Raw genomic sequence first — 16,918 nt, forward strand, 5'->3', positions numbered from 1 at the left:
TGATGCAATAAATATCATTAAACCCCTATACATTTCCTCAATACAAATCGTCTCTTCCCTTGTAGGAAATGGTGTATTCTCATCATAATACTTAACGTTCATCTCTCTTATTAATCTTGTAAAGTAATTCATTTTTGGTTCTAATTTAAAAGAGTTATATATATATATACATATTTTAATCATCATTAATTAAAAGATAATCACAGAATAAACATTGTTTTTGGGCTTTTGACTCTGTATTTAATCCCACTCTATCACAAGCTGGACAATTCTCTAATTTATCATATGGAGAATTAGGGAATTCAAGATGCTCAACATCTGGTATGTCGTTTGGATTTATCATATTTATATGGTAAAAGATTACTTAAACTAAAAATCATCTTCACTATAATCGGTGCTTTCATAATCATAATAATAATAATAATAATAATAATAATATAATAAAATAATAATAATCATCATCTATAAAACTACTTTCATAGCTATCGTTAGAACACAAACTCTCAGTATCATAACTGTCTTGCGAAGACAAAGTCTCACGACCACTATCATCACTTTTAAAATCAACAAAATCTTCACTTGAATAATGACTCATTTAATTAGAAGAAAAAACATTACCGTCTATATCCATATACCTTTTTTCATTAACAGATTCAACGACAACATTTTTTAGGTTAAAGGTAATTTTAAAATGGTTCTTGGCTACGACTGAACGAAATGACATTTCTCCTGATTTTTTTTTTTTTTTTTTGTATACTGAATCGAGGCTCGTGAAAGAGCTAACATTTACTTCACAAACAAATCAACCAGACAAACAAAATATATAAAAATAGGGAGCGGAAAACAAGATGGGGAGAGAAGGGGAAGCACACAAACACAGCATTTGAGAGCAGGGAGATGTGTGGAAGGGAGAGGGCTTGGGGGGAGGAGGCATGGGAAGGGGGGTGGGGGAGGGAGAAGTATAAAACACAAGGACACCAAGGACTTCCAGGACAGAAGTTGGTATTTCAAAAAAGTGGAATTGGGGTGAAATTAGCGGGGGTAGAAAAGATCAAGGTTTTGGATGGGGGAAGATAAGAGATGGTGGTGAACAGCTGTTTTAAAGACCTGGAGGGTGGAGTGGGATTGAAGAGAGTGAGGGAGTTTGTTCCAGAGGCGGGAGAAAAGAGGAATGAAGGAGTGAAGGTGAGCAGAGAGTCTTGATTTTGGCAGTTTGACCATAAGAGGGTTGCAGGCAGATCTTGTGCGACCTGTAGGAATATTTGCGGGACAGAGCCCAGAGAGAGCTGGGGGGGCAAGGCCAGAGAGGAGTCGGTAGAAGACGGAAAGACCACCAACCTGCCTGCGGTGAGTGAGTGAGAGGCCCTTGGAGTTAGCTTCATCGCGGGAGATTCCAATGATTCTGAATGCTTTGGTTTCAACAGCGTGAAGACGAGCTAGGTGTGAGGCACGAGCACCAGACCAGAGGGGAGAGCAGTATTCCATTGAGCTGCGGATGAAAGCCTTGTATGTGGTGAGGAGCTCAGGTGTGCCAAGGAAGGACTTCGCACGACGGAGGATGCCCAGTCGGCGACTGGCTTTGGAGGCCAGATTTGAAATGTGGTTTTCCCAGGAAAGATCATGGCAGATAGTGAGACCCAAAAGCTTGAGTGACAGAACTTCTTGGAGAGGATTATTCAGAAAGTGGATGGGAGGGTTGTGCAGTCGGTCTTTTCGGAGAGACATCGTAAGAGTGTGAGATTTGTCAGGATTGAAAGACATGTTCCACTTGTTTGCCCAGTCTGTGATTTTGTCCAGGTCTGCAGAGAGTGAGGAGGCTGCAGACTGCCGATCTGAGGGATGAAGAATGGAGCGACAGAGAGTAGAGTCATCAGCAAAGAGATACAGAGGATTTTCAAGAGAGTCAGAGAGATCATTGATGAAGACCAGAAAAAGTACAGGGCCCAGAACACTGCCTTGTGGAACTCCAGCCTGAACAGGAAGAGGAGATGAGAGAAACCCATTCAGGGCCACACGTTGACTACGACTAGAGAGGAAGTCCACCAGCCATGCGTGGAGATTTCCATGGATACCAAAAGAGGAGAGTTTGGCGAGCAGAGCAGGGTGCCAGACCGTATCGAAGGCACGTGATATGTCAAGGGAGACTGCTCTAATTTCCTGTTTGACATTGAGGACCTCCATCCATTGTTGAGAAAGCAGAAGCAGGATATATCAACATCTTTCATTTCATCAAGATTAACATCTTTGGGGTTATTAAAGTATATAGAAATTTCACCGTGTTTAGAGCTAATACTTTTATCTTCCTTTTCAGTAGCTTCAGTAAAAAGAGTTTTCTTTTTTGATACTTTTACATCTTTCATTACCTCCTATAGTTTATTATAAATCTCCATAAATAGTGGTGAAACTTTTGTTATAATTACTTTAATTGACGACTTCCCAAAGACAGAGAATGAATGCTCTTCTTTTAAAAGGTATTGAGTAGCTCATATTAGCCTTCATAATAGGTTTAATCCAAAAGTTATTGTAATCATCTTTGTTCAATTTTACATCAGTGCAATATATTTCAGTATCCTTTTTAAATGAGATTGATTGAAATTTGTCTTTTGTGTTTTGAAACATTGTATTTATTAGGCAAAAAAAGTGATTGGCAAGAGATTGAGGGGAAAATCATTTACGATAATTTCAAAATGGTATGTGGTTCGGGAGGGGGTCAGACGAGGTCATCTTACTATAATTTACCCAATGACCATCCGTCTGTCTGTCTGTCCGTCTGTCCATTTGAAGGTACCGCAAAAACCACTGAACCGATCGCATTGATATTTTGGGTGGGTAATCCTGGGAACTCCAGGAGTAAAATAGGGTATTTAGTTTTTCCAATTTCAGCTTTGGTCTCCAGCATTCTCAGGTTTGGACTCCCGCATAACATTCGCGTTCGCATAATGTTCATTGTGACGATGTTTTCATTGTGATGATGTTGTTTTCCCAGGTGCCGCACAAACGGCTGCACCGATCGGTGGACAGTTGCACCGATCGGACTCGGTGACCTCGGACAAAGACCTTTTATATGGACACGGGTTGAATCCTTGCTTGAGAGAATTCCAACCCCCTCCCCGCCATCACGGCCGTCTCTCCAACTCACAATCCCACGAGATATGCGGAAAGGACGATCAAAAACCAATATAAACATCATTAAACATCATTCGTATATAAACATCATTAAAAGTAGATAATGACCTCGGCCAAAGTTCAAACTACGTTTAATCTCTACATGAGAGAATTCCACATAGCTATTTGGGCAGTGTATACGCTAACAGATCGCTGTCTCCATCGATCTTGCCAAGGCCGTAACACCATTTCAGCCTAAAATCCTTTTAACTGTTGATTTGGTAGTTTTTACAATGAAGGAAACACGTATCGGGAGTACATACGACACAGCGATTGTGAATGTGACAGCTCTGAGGCGTCTTTTGCTACGCATCGCAGTGATGGTGAGCACCAATATGGCGGCTGTAAGATTAAAATCTGGCTTGTAGCGGCCGCTTCTGTTTTGCAGAATTCAATCTTTTTTCAAAATGGGCGCCATGTTCTGTTTAGATTTTGATGATTTGCGTGTGATATGATTCAACCGATGTTTATATTTATCGTTTAAAATAAAAAAGCCTTCAATTTCTGATATTTTGCCTTCTAATTTGGGCTTCCCAATTGAAGCCCCGCCCATAGGGCGGGTACCGTTACTAGTTAAGGGAAATTTACCATTTCATATCAGCTCAATGGCGATACCTAAACCGAGAGTTAAATTCTAAAATAACATTTGTCAATATTCTAGATGGTGATTGTTCTTTTAAGAGAATTAAATTATTACCGAAAAATGAAACACAAATATTCGTTGGGTCTCTGTATGAGTATAATGAAAAATGGGGGGAGTTAATAAGTTAAATGCAGGGAGAAAAGGGTGTAATTTTTCAAGCCTGGCATGCCTGGGCAAGGTTTAGGTAAAGTGGGCGGTGCTTCGTAAAAGGTGGGCGGGGCTTAGGATGGAGAAAAGCGGCGCAATTTTTGGAGAGAAAAGGGGGTGTAATTTCAGTGTTTTTTTAAAGGCTTTTGTGTTAAAACATATATAGCGGCCAAACCACGTGACCGATGACGTCATAATTATCATTAAAAAATTCTACAGGAGGAGTTGCACCAAAAGGGGCGCAATGTTTTGAGTGAAAATTTCCTGTCAATCGGATCAACGGTTGCAGAGAAAATCACATTTATTCTGTGCGGGCAAACAGACAAACGGACTCAAATGCAATACCCTCTCCTCAGGCAAGGGTAAAAAGGGGTGCAATTTTTTGAGAGAAAAAGGGGTGTAATTTTATGAGATAGGGGGTGTGAGTCAATAAGTTTTTCCCTTTTTCCCCATTGACTTCAATGTTAAATTATAGGTGTCCCAAGTTCACGTTTAGAAAGTAGAAAACCATCACGGCATGTCGTCATTTACTTGAACTCGATATCTCTTTTTTCATTCCAAACAACATAACTCCAATCACAAATTAATCACAAAATAAACTTTTAACAACATTGCTAATGTTTCCTTCATTGTAAAAACGACCAAGTCAACAGTTTAAAGGATTTTGAGCCGATAGGTGTTACGGCCTTCGCAAGATCGATGGAGACAGCGATCTGTTAGCGTATACACTGCCCAAATAGCTATGTGGAATTCTCTCATGCAGAGATTAAACCCATGTCGTTTGTCGTTTGAACTTTGGCCGAGGTCATTATTTACTTTTAATGATGTTTATATACAAATCAAAAAGAAGATAATTGGTTTTGGGTCGTCCTTTCCACATGTCTCGTGGGATTGTGAGTTGGAGAGACGACCATGATGGCGGGGAGGGGGTTGGCATTCTCTCAAGCAGGGATTCAACCCATGTCCTTATAAAAGGTCTTTGTCCGAGGACACCGAGTCCAATCGATGCAGCCGATCGGTGCAGCCATGCAGCGATCGGTGCAGCCATTTGTGCGGCACCCGGGAAAATAACGTTATGCGGGAGTCCAAACCTGAAAATGCTGGAGGCCAAAGCTGAAAATGGAAAAACAATATACCCTATTTTACTCCAGGAGATCCCAGAATTACCCACCAAAAATATCGTTGCGATCGGTTCAGCCGTTTTTGCGGTACCTTCAAACAGACGGACAGACATACAGACGGACAGACATTTGGTGAATTATAGTAAGATGATGTGAAGAAGGATGCCACACAGCTAACAATATTTGATGTGTTCCAAGTGCGCACTACCTTGGGTAAATGAGAAGACGGAGACACTGACTCGGACAGTGAAGACATATCTCTGGTATCATTGGCAACCAGAGACACTGCACCAAGTGATGTGGTAAGCGATCTACTAACAGCCGAAGATTGCAGAAAGCAGCACGTTATCACCAATGTGAAGCAACGTGTGATTGAGGAAACTGTCGGAATTTATGATGCACTGAGAAAGCATCACTCAAAAACCTTTGCTGATCTCTACAAAGCAAACGTTTCTACCAAACATAATGTACAGAAAACTATCAAAGCTGACAAAAATGTACTGCAGCGATTGCTCAATGCTGTCACTGCGGGTCAACCATAGGAAATGGTAAATTTCCTCAAACACGAGATGTCCCAAGTCCCAATGTCTCTGGCCAAGGCTAGAGATGAGATGAACTCGACACTAAAGGCAGAACTGATCAGAATCTTGATGGCAGGTCTTCACACACCCATGGAAATTTCAGATGCTGACATGAAGACGTGTGCTGATAGATGGTCATGCACTCATCCAAGCTCTTGGAAAGCCCCATGGGTGTCAGACATTTGGTGACTACACTGATGTGTTCATTCAAACTGTGACATGTCACTTTGGAGAGCATACAACAGTAGTTGATGTGGTAATTGATCATTGCATTGGGAAGGACTCAATCAAGGCAGTGATGCAGTCAAAACGGGTGGGCAAGAAGAAGCCAATTCGCAAGCTCATTGATGGACGCCAAGTCCCACTCTCACAAGTTTGGAGCCAATTCGTTGCCTTCTGTGATATGGCCAAGTTCTTGTCCAATGCCATCATGAAGAAAGGGAAAGCTCCACCAGAACAATATGAGCTGGTAACAGGAGGTGGATTCCCTGATGCAACAGGTGCAAGGTCTACAAGGAGAGATGATGTCAGACTTCGAGGAAACCATGAAGAGGTTCACACCAGGCTGATACTTAATTTATGTGAGACAGTCAATTAAGGATACCAAAGACTGCTGGTCATCTGCAGACACACAGATGTCATGCTGCTTCTGGGACACTTCATATCGACAAAAGCAGCTGAAGTTTGGTTGATCTCTGGAATGGCAAAGAAGCAGAAATGTTACCCAGTACATGCAATATCTCAGGGACTTACACAACCTGTGAGAGATAACCTGGTCAGCTTCCATGCACTCACAGTTTGTGATACAACCTCCTCCTTTAATGGCCATGGGAAGAAGGCATGCTGGAAAACCTTCCAGAACCAACCACTCCTTGTCAAAGAAATTGGTCATGACAGAGAACTCACACCTATTGAAGAGTTTGTGTGTCACCTGTGTGGCACACCTGAGCAGCAAATTGTCAACCATGGAGTTTGTTACTGGAGTAAGTGCAGGACGGCCTGATGCACAGGTTGAAGAAAGAACCTCAGGTGCACTTTCATCTGTGGATGTGATGCGATCGCTTGCTGCAACCCAGCTGGCCAATCGACTCATACAGATAGATGTACATGTCGGCCTTTTCGACACGTCATTTCCCCTTCTTACTTTGTTTTCTCCTCCTTTTATTGTCACCAGTTGGCTCAACACATACACATCACATTGATGCATTATTAGTGCACTCTGCAACATCAGCGTAATGGCCAAAGCATTAAGCATCATTTTAAATTCATTTTAATTTTTTCATCATTACATCATCATTTTAAAGGAAGTCCTTGGTGTCCTTGTGTTTTATACTTCTCCCCCCCCCCCCCCCTTCCCACGCCTCCTCCCCCCAAGCCCTCTCCCTTCCACACATCTCCCTGCTCTCAAATGTTGTGTTTGTGTGCTTCCCCTTCTCTCCCCATCTTGTCTTCCGCTCCCTCTTTTTATATATTTTGTTTGTCTGGTTGATTTGTTTGTGAAGTAAATGTTAGCTCTTTCACGAGCCTCGATTCAGCATACAAAAAAAAAAAAAAAAAAAAATTAAACAACTAAAATTGTGTTTTTAAATATGTTTCATGAAAAACATACTATTTTGCTTTATTATGCCATACATTAGCTTGTGATATAAAATTTAACCTGTTAATTACAGAGGCTGGATTTATCTGCATTCTAATAACAAAGTGTTTCACAATTCCATTCATTGAATGAGGTTGCAATTCATGCAAAATCTCAAAATACACATTTTGACCTTATTGACCTTTGAATTCAATATCGAGGGAGGCATCCACCCAGATTTTCTTCCTCATCCTATGAAGGATTGATCTAGCATGGTTGCCCACTATTAACAAGCAATTCTATCAAAAGTGTAAAATCCCATGGTGGCTGGTCCACTATTTAGATATTTAAAGATAAAATAATCGAATATTTGACAAGCAATGATGTGTGATTTTTTTGCATACAAACTCAAGGTTCGTGAAGGAGCTATAACATGGAACAGATCAGGACGGACCAGAACAAAGGCGAAAGGAACAGCATATATACGTGGGCGGAGGGACACCACAACAGCAGGGTTGGGGGAGAAAATAGAGGGGGACATCGAGAAATAAGGAATGCGGGGAAGATTGTGGGCCAGGAGACAGAGGATTCACCGGGTGGACAAGATGAATACAGAAGCAAACTCTTAGGAAGGAAAATCTGGAAAATTAGAAAGAGGTGGTGGGCATGTGGTGGGTTAAAGTGAAGTAAAAAGATCATGGTTTTGGATGGGGGATTTTCTGTTGAAACCGATTTTCGATTTCATACATACAATACATACAAACACACATACATACAGTCCATATATACATACATACATACATACATACTGTACATACTAACATACAAAATGTACATACTTACAAACATACATACATACAGATATACATACATACAGTCACGTGAAAAAGTAAGTACACCCCATGTAAAGTTTTGACTTTTTCAACATATTTCAACATACAGCTATTTGATCTTCATTTCAACAATATTGATAGATAAAGGTGATATAATATAACAAATATCACGAAACATTTACATTTTGTAGTCCATTGTATAATTTAAATAAACATAAATGCAAATTTCGCATGTGGAAAAAGTAAGCACACCCTTGGCTCTAATAGGTGGTTTTGCCCCCTTTGGCAGAAACAACCTCAAGTAGGCGTTTCTTATAACTGTCTACCAGTCTCTGACATCGACTGGGAGAAATTCTTTCCACTCCTCCATGTAGAATTCTTTCAGCTGTGCGATGTTTGAGGGGTTTCTTGCATGCACAGCTCGTTTCAAATCCCCCCCGCAACATCTCGATGGGATTTAGATCCGGGCTTTGACTTGGCCATTCCAGAACCCTCCATTTCTTTCTTTTCAGCCATTCCTTGGTGGATTTACTGGTTTGTTTAGGGTCATTGTCATGTTGCAAGGTCCACCTTCGGTAGAGCTTCAACTTTCCGACAGATGGCTTCACATTATCCTCAAGCACCCTCTGGTACAATGAAGAATTCATAGTGGATTCTATGATGGTGAGCTGCCCAGGACCTGATGCAGCAAAGCTGCCCCAAACCATAATATTTCCACCACCATGCTTTACAGTTGGTATCAGGTTCTTGTGGTCAAATGCTGTCTTTGGTTTTCACCAAACATGTCTTCTGGTACTGTGGCCAAATAGCTTTACCTTTGACTCATCTGCCCAGACATTGTTCCAGAAGTGCTGGTCTTTGCCTAGGTGTTCATTGGCAAACTTTAGTCTTGCCCTGATGTTCTTTCTGGACAGCAAAGGTTTCCTCCTGGCACACCTCCCATGTAGATCAAATTTGTGCAGCCTCTTTCTAATGGTAGACTCGTGCACTTTGACATCAACAGTGGCAAGAGCTACCTGTAGGTCCCGTGATGACATTCTGGGGTTCTTAGAGACTTCTTTCAGCATCTTGCGGTCTGCTCTCGGGCTGAACTTGCTGGGGCGGCCTGGCCTGAACAAGTTGGCAGTTGTTTGGAATCTTCTCCACTTGTAGATGATCTTCCGGACAGTCGAATGATTGATTTCAAATTGTTTGGAGATCTTTTTAAATCCCTTCCCAGACTCGTAGGCATCTATAACCTTCTTTCTGAAGGCCTCAGAGAGCTCTTTTGATCTAGGCATCGTGACACTGCACACTTCAACAACAAAGAGCAAACAAAACGGAATGTCTGAGGTTTAAATAAGACAGGTGCCTCCAAGATACTCTCTAACGATGTTCTAATCATTTGCACCTGAGCTAGTGCACCTGATTCTAATTTTAGGTATTTGAAGTAGTGATAAATGTAGGGGTGTACTTACTTTTCACGTGACTGTACATACATACATAAATATACATATACCAGACGGACAGACAACAGCTGTTCCAGACGTCATTGCCCTGCTGGTTACGCCGTAAAAAAACTAGAGGAAACCTGTACCCATGTTTCATGCATTCACTACAACCTTATTTTACCAAGGCCCTTCACTTTGTTTGCGTGAAGATATTTGAATGTCTATTAAACTATTCTTCACTCAATATTGAAACTATTTTAAAGTGGTGCTGATTAAATCTTTCAGGTACGAAGCGACTCTGTGCCAATGTGAAGGAGATGACGGGACAGAAGCCTGGTCTGTTTTTCCAAATATGCTGGAGATTTTTAAGCCCTTGCATCCTCGTGGTAACTCAACAGAGCACATTCATTTATTTCAGTGACAAAACATGCCGCTATTCATAAAAATTGCATCTCAATTGTTATCATTAAACTTGTTTATAATGATTCTATTCAAATGTGCATCGTCTTCAAATCTTGAAACCCTGTGTGTTCTTCTTCTTCTCCTCCTCTTCCCTTTATAATGGGAGAGGTCCAATGGCACCAAGCTCCTGCTCTGTCTTCTCTGTCCTCCACCACTCTCTGTCCTCAGCCAACTATCTGCACCCTCCAACAACACCACCTTACTGATATCCTTCTTCACACAATCCTCCCATCTCAACCGTGATCCACCTCTTTTCCTTCAATCTTGCTCCCTCAAACTATCCACTCTCTTTTCAGTGGTGCATCGAGGAAATCTAGGGGCAATACCCCTGGCGCTCACCTGGTAGAATAAACAATATACTGCACTGAATAAAGGTATTTTAAACCAATTTCAATGCTTGCTAGAAGACAGGGCAGCATGTAGAATCATACTAACAAAATCATAAGACTTTAAATAAACAATCACGGTCGAAGTTAAGTCTGTTCACAATTGTATTTTGTCGAAACTGTATTTATCTTTCGGTGTGTGAAGTTATTGTGTGCAACTTTGGTTGTTTCTCGGTGTTTATCTTTCATAAATTGATCGTCTGTTTGCCGTGTCGCGAGCAAGGCCTTTGCCGCGTCGCGAACGATTTGAAATCGAAGTTAAGTGATTGTTCCCATTTGTATTTTCGTTAAAACTGTATTTATTTATGGTGTTGTACGTATATTGTGTCCCGACGAAGATTTTTCGGTGCAAATCTTTCATACCTGTATTGAAAATCGTGTCAATTCGTGTCATATCTTGAGGCCTTGTACAGTGTGCACTGTACAACCTTGAGGCTTTGTTTTTCTCTCAGTGGTCCGTCGTTTGTGATCCAATAACTTTCGTTCTCTGTATTCCCAGTCTTTTCACCCATAGCCTACTTCTTGTGTAAATCTCAACTCAAAAAAAAAACCAAAAAAAAAAAAACATTTCCTTCTCTGTTCTCATTCGTTTATTCATTCTTATTCGTTCGTTCGTTCTTCGACCACGTGTTTCTCCCCCATTTCCCCAGATAGTTTTCACTCATTAACCTTCAATGTTTACACTTTCCCCTCAAGTTATGTATTCCGTCATATTTTATAACACCTTTTTCTTCTTCTTCTTTAAAAGGCTGCTTTCGACTTGCTCACCAATTCAATTCATCCCAAAAAAAATATCCATCTCCTATAGTGCCTTTTTTCTACATTCCCTAAACTCTCCTGCACTCCATCCTCCATCCAGCGTCCTTAAACGTATTTTTAACTCGAAGGTCACAAGAAACTCATTTTGCAATAAATGTTCGTTTCCCATAAATCGTACACTTTCAAAAATCCAATCTCACCCCTCCCCTCCAAATCTTCCCCATAACCCCTCCCCTCCAAATCTTCCCCATCACCCCTCCCCTCCAAACCTTCCCCATCACCCATCCCTTTCAAATCTCCCCCCTTGCCCCCTCCCTCCTAAACTACCCCCTCACCCCTCCCCGCCAAGACGCCCCCTCGCCCCTCCCCTCCTAGACTCCTGCCTCACCCCTCCCCTCCAAATCTCCCCCATATCCCATCCCTTTCAAATCCCTCCCCTTGTCCCTTCCCTCCCAAACTCCCCCCTCACCCCTCCCCTTCAAATCTCCCCACCCTCATTGCTTCTCAATTTCCCCCCTCTCACTCCCCCTCCTCAAAGCGTCCTCCCCGCTTCTTCCCCCTTCAAACTCTCACCTCCATCTCCCCCAACCTTCTGCCTCGCTCTTCCCCCTCCTCAAATAACACCTCATTGTGGCTCACCCAATCACCATCAAACCTTTTGTCCGCCCCATCCTTCCCTTTCTCCGAGCTATTCTGAAATCTCTGACACACCTTCAACAGCTCTCCCTACCTCTTCCACCTCTTCCACATCTTACCCTACCCCTCCTCCCCCCTGTTCTGTATCTGATGCTCCCCCTTCCTCTTCATTAACGGTATGGACCTCAAACATCCAGGGCCTTCGTTCAAACTTAACTGATCTCTCCATACAGGTTGCTTCTGTCAAACCAGACGTGATCTGCTTAACAGAAACTTTCCTCCTTTATGATGTCTCCGATTCCATAGTATCTCTCCCGGGCTACTCCCTCCTCCGGTATGATAGACCTGAGCCTCGTCCTGGAGGCGGGGTTGCTATCTTTATCAAAAACTCTCTTCCTCACTCGCCCTGCACTGCACTCTCTCCACCTCACCCCCAGGAATACCTCTGGCTACGGCTTCCCCTTCGCTCCCACCTCTTGTTCATATGTGTGTTGTGCCGTCCACCAAACAGTGATGACTCCATCTACATCTCGCTGTCTGATGATATGGACCAACTTCTATCTACTCATCCCAACTCTCTCTTCCTCATATGTGGTGATTTCAACTGTCATCATGCCAGTTGGCTGGGTGTGGGTACCTCTCTCACCAGTCATGGCTCCTCAGCAAAGGACTTCTGCGACTCACTGGGACTGACACAATCTGTCAATTTCCCGACCCGGATCTCAGTCAACGGAACATCTTCTCTTCTGGACTTGGTTATGACTAACTTCCCTGAAAATGTCTGCTGCTCTTCTTCTGCTCCGATCGGATCATCTGATCATGTTCTTGTTAAAGTGGACATCTCTCTGACCATCCTCAGGGAGCCTGCTCAGCGTCGACGAGTCTGGCATTTCACTCAGGCCGACTGGCACGGTCTTCAAGCAGCCATCAATCATCTGGACTGGTCTCCCATCTCTACCACCTCTGACATCAACTCATCCTGGGAATTCCTCCAAAGTAAATTGCGCTCTCTCATGCACAGATTTATCCCATCTCGTCTTCAGTTGTCATACCCTTCCTCCCGTCCATGGTACACGGAATCTTGTGGTGAGGCTGTTGCCCAGAAAGAAATTGCCTTCGTCTCCTGGAAAGCAAATCCAACGGAAGGAAATCTCATTTCCTTTCACAAAGCCCGAAACAAGTGTGTGTCCACCCTCAGGAGAGCCAGGAAACAATATCTCTCCGTTCTCAAGACCGAACTCTCTTATCTGTCTCCCTCTTCCAAATCCTGGTGGCGTCTGGTCAAATCCGTTTCTGGTGTTTGTTCCCCCTCCATCCCCTCCCTTACCTCAAACGGCTACACAGCTGACTCCACACGTGAAAAAGCTGAATGCCTCAACTCTGTGTTTGCCTCTAAATCTTGTGTCCCAAACCCATCCCTCTCTGTACCCACCATACCCAGTCGTACCCTGCTGCTCCTGGACTCCGTGTCCTTTCCTCCTGACAAGGTGGAAAAGTTTCTGTCAACCCTCGACTCTGATTCTGCAACTGGACCCGACGGCATCAGCCCACGGGTCCTAAAATCCTGCTCTGCTGCTCTATCTCACCCTCTCTCTGTTCTCTTCACCCTCTCTTTTGCTCAAGGTCAACTGCCATCTGCTTGGAAATCAGCCAACATCACCGCTTTGCACAAAAAAGGTGCAAAAACAGATCCTAGCAAATACAGACCAATCAGCCTTCTCCCAATTATCAGCAAAGTCATGGAATCCATCATTGCTTCGGATATGAAATCTTTCCTCTTCTCCAATGGCTTGATCTCTGATCATCAATTTGGTTTCAGACCAGGTCACTCTACTCTGGACATGCTGCTTCTGCTGTCTCAACAATGGATGGAGGTCCTCAATGCCAAACAGGAAATTAGAGCTGTCTCCCTCGACATATCACGTGGCTTCGACACGGTCTGGCACCCCGCTCTGCTCACCAAACTCTCCTCCTTTGGTATCCATGGAAATCTCCACGCATGGCTGGCGGACTTCCTCTCTAGTCGTCGTCAACGTGTGGCCCTGAATGGGTTTCTCTCATCTCCTCTTCCTGTTCAGGCTGGAGTTCCCCAAGGCAGTGTTCTGGGCCCCGTGCTTTTTCTGGTCTTCATCAATGATCTCTCTGACTCTCTCGAAAATCCTCTCTATCTCTTTGCTGATGACTCCACTCTCTGCCGCTCCATTCCTCTTCCCTCAGATCGGCAGTCTGCTGCCTCCTCACTCTCTGAAGACCTGGACAAAATCACAGACTGGTCAAACAAGTGGAACATGTCTTTCAATCCTGACAAATCTCACACTCTTCCTATGTCTCTCCGAAAAGATCGACTGGACAACCCTCCCATCTACTTTCTCAACAATCCTCTCCAAGAAGTTCTGTCGCTCAAGATTTTGGGTCTCACTATCTGCCATGATCTTTCTTGGGAAAACCACATTTCCAAGCTGGCCTCCAAAGCCAGTCGCCGACTGGGCATCCTCCGTCGTGCGAAGTCCTTCCTCGGCACACCTGAGCTCCTCACCACATACAAGGCTTTCATCCGCAGCTCAATGGAATACTGTTCTCCCCTATGGGCCGGTGCTCCTGCCTCACACCTAGCTCGGCTTCACGCTGTTGAAACCAAAGCTTTCAGAATTATTGGAATCTCCCGCGATGAAGCTATCTCTGAGGGCCTTTCACTCACTCACCGCAGGCAGGTAGGTGGTCTTTCTGTCTTCTACTGACTCCTCTCCGGCCTTGCACCCCCAGCTCTCTCTGTGCTCTGTCCCCCAAATATTCCTACAGGTCGCACAAGATCTGCCAGCAACCCTCTGATGGTTAAACTGCCGAAATCTCGGCTCTCTGCTCACCTTCACTCTTTCATTCCTCTTTTCTCCCGCCTCTGGAACAAACTCCCTCACTCCCTTCAATCCCACTCCTCCCTCCAGGTCTTTAAAACAGCTGTTCACCACCATCTCTTATCTTCCCCCATCCAAAACCTTGATCTTTTCTACCCCCGCTAATTCACCCCAGATCCACCTTGTTTGAAATTCCAACTTCTTTCCTGGAAGTCCTGGCAGTGTCCATATGTTTTATACCTCTCCCACCGCCCCCTTCCCATGCCGCCCCCCACAAAGCCCTCGCCCTCTCTCAGATCTCTCGATGTCTCCATGTCTCTCGGTCCCTGCTCTCAAATGTTGTGTTTGTGTCCTTCCCCCTCTCTCCCCATCTTGTCTACCGCTCCCGATGTTATATGTTTTATGTGTCGGTTTGTCTTTCTGTGTGATTAATGTTCGCTCTTTCACGAGCCTCGATCTTGTATACAAAAAATAAATAAAAAAACAAAAAAAAATATATATATATATATATCTATTTTGGGGGGCAAGCCACCACCCCCCTCCCACCATGTGTACCTCCTCAGACCCCAATGTTTCCAATCCCTTGAACAAACATTGGTGCATCCCGGATGATGAAGGTTCTGGTGACGTTTCATCAAAATTTTGTGTGTAGGTTCTGAGAAAAAAACCAAATACCTATTTTGGGGGGCAAGCCCCCCATAGACCACCTTCGACCCCGATTTTTTAAATGCCAGGAACAAACTTTGGTACAAAACAGGTGATTAAGGTTGTGGCCAGGTTTCATCAGAATTGCATGTGTAGTTTCTGAGAAGAAAGCAAATACCTATTTTGGGGGGCAGCCTCCCCGTATATCCCCAAAGGGGCATCTTTTTTAATGTCGCAAACAAACATTGGTACATCACGGGTGGTGTAGGTTGTGATGAAATTTCATCGAAATAGTGTGTGTAGTTTCAGAGAAGAAAGCAAATTCCTATTTTGGGGGGGTCAAACCTGAATCCACTTTGACCCCCGGTAGACCCCCTTAGACCCTGATTTTTTTTAAATGCTGTGAACAAACTTTAGTCACAACACAACAAATATAATTTGTGCCAAATTTGGTCGCAATTCCATCAGCAGTTTCGGAGACGGAGTTTCAAGTGTTTACGGACGGATTGACGGACGGACGGACGACGCATCATCGCATAAGCTCCCCTACACTCCGTTCCAGGTGAGCTAAAAATAACGCTTGGGACGACTATCAAATTGCCGCCCCCTCGTAACTGACATGTTGAATAAACACAAAGTCTAAAGAAATAACTTTAGTACAAATCAAATTAAGTGCAGTACATTTACAAGTAGACAGTTATACTTTTGTTTTCTGCCTTTGTAAATGGTCCTTTGTTTACTAAGCATGCAGTTATTGTGATCGTGGGACCTACTTTGGCAACCTGTCGCTCCCCCACCAAGAGTCTGGGGTCCCCCCAAGTTAGGGAGGTGCTACATACGTTGTACGGGAAGATAACCACCGAGCCACGCTCACGGCTCCGGATGAGCCGCTGTACGTAGTTGGAACTCGCACCGAGCGCCGTGAATTAACTCCTATCCACCTACATGGCCTTTATCCGCATCTTGATGGAGTACTGCTCTTGCTCAGCTTGCCTCACACCTTGCTTGAGGCCATGGAAATCAAGACTTCAAGATCATTGGAATCTCCTGCAATGAAGCAGAGTCTCTGGGCTTATCACTTTCCCATCGCAGACACGTCAGTGGTCTCTCTCTCTTCAACCACCAGTAGGCCGGTGTTGCGCCCTTTGCTATTTCCATGCTTTGTCCCCACACCCCCTCCACCCCAAGGATTCTGCAGGGAACACACAGTCCACCAGCAACACCCTGATGGTGAAACTCCTAAATTCAGAATTATTACTCACATCCACTCATTCATTCCTCCTTTTTCCTGCCTGTGGAACAAACTTCCACATTCTCTGCAATCACCTTCTTCCCAACAGGTCTTCAATACAGCTGTTCACCACCATCTCGCATCTTCCCCCATCCAAATCCATGATCTTTTCTACCCCAATTAACCACCCCTCCCCACAGCAAGCCCACCTATTTCCAGATTTCCAGTTTTTCCTCCATACGAGCTTGATTCTGCATCAATCTTGCCCATCACATGCATCTGCCCCTTCTCCTCTGTCTTCCCCACATTCCTTGTTTGTCCAAGTCTCCCACTATTTTTCCCGAAACCTTGCTGTTGGTGTTTCCTCCCTCATTCTCTTGTTCCTTTTGTTATATTGCGTCCTGATCCGTTCTGTGGTCCAGCTTTTCCATGAACCTTGACTTTGTATGCA

At 43.9% G+C, this 16,918-nt stretch overlaps 1 protein-coding gene across 4 annotated transcripts in view; it reads left to right on the plus strand.

The window, feature by feature from the left end:
• LOC144888172 (sodium- and chloride-dependent GABA transporter ine-like) overlaps positions 1-16,918 on the plus strand; it is a 105,636-nt gene that overhangs the window by 73,318 nt on the left and 15,400 nt on the right. For 2 of the 4 annotated variants that reach the window (XM_078767905.1, XM_078767906.1), the window contains exon 11: positions 9,782-9,882. In XM_078767905.1, coding sequence (XP_078624031.1) covers positions 9,782-9,882 — 101 coding nt within the window. Of the gene's footprint in view, positions 1-7,646; positions 7,698-9,781; positions 9,883-10,254; positions 10,333-16,918 lie in introns of those variants that run through there. The other 2 variants (XR_013621312.1, XM_078767907.1) reach the window with 2 other exon arrangements.

Source organism: Myxine glutinosa, chromosome 14 (assembly GCF_964187855.1).
Source record: "Myxine glutinosa chromosome 14, kmMyxGlut1.1, whole genome shotgun sequence".
Classification (NCBI taxonomy): Eukaryota; Metazoa; Chordata; class Myxini; order Myxiniformes; family Myxinidae; genus Myxine; species Myxine glutinosa.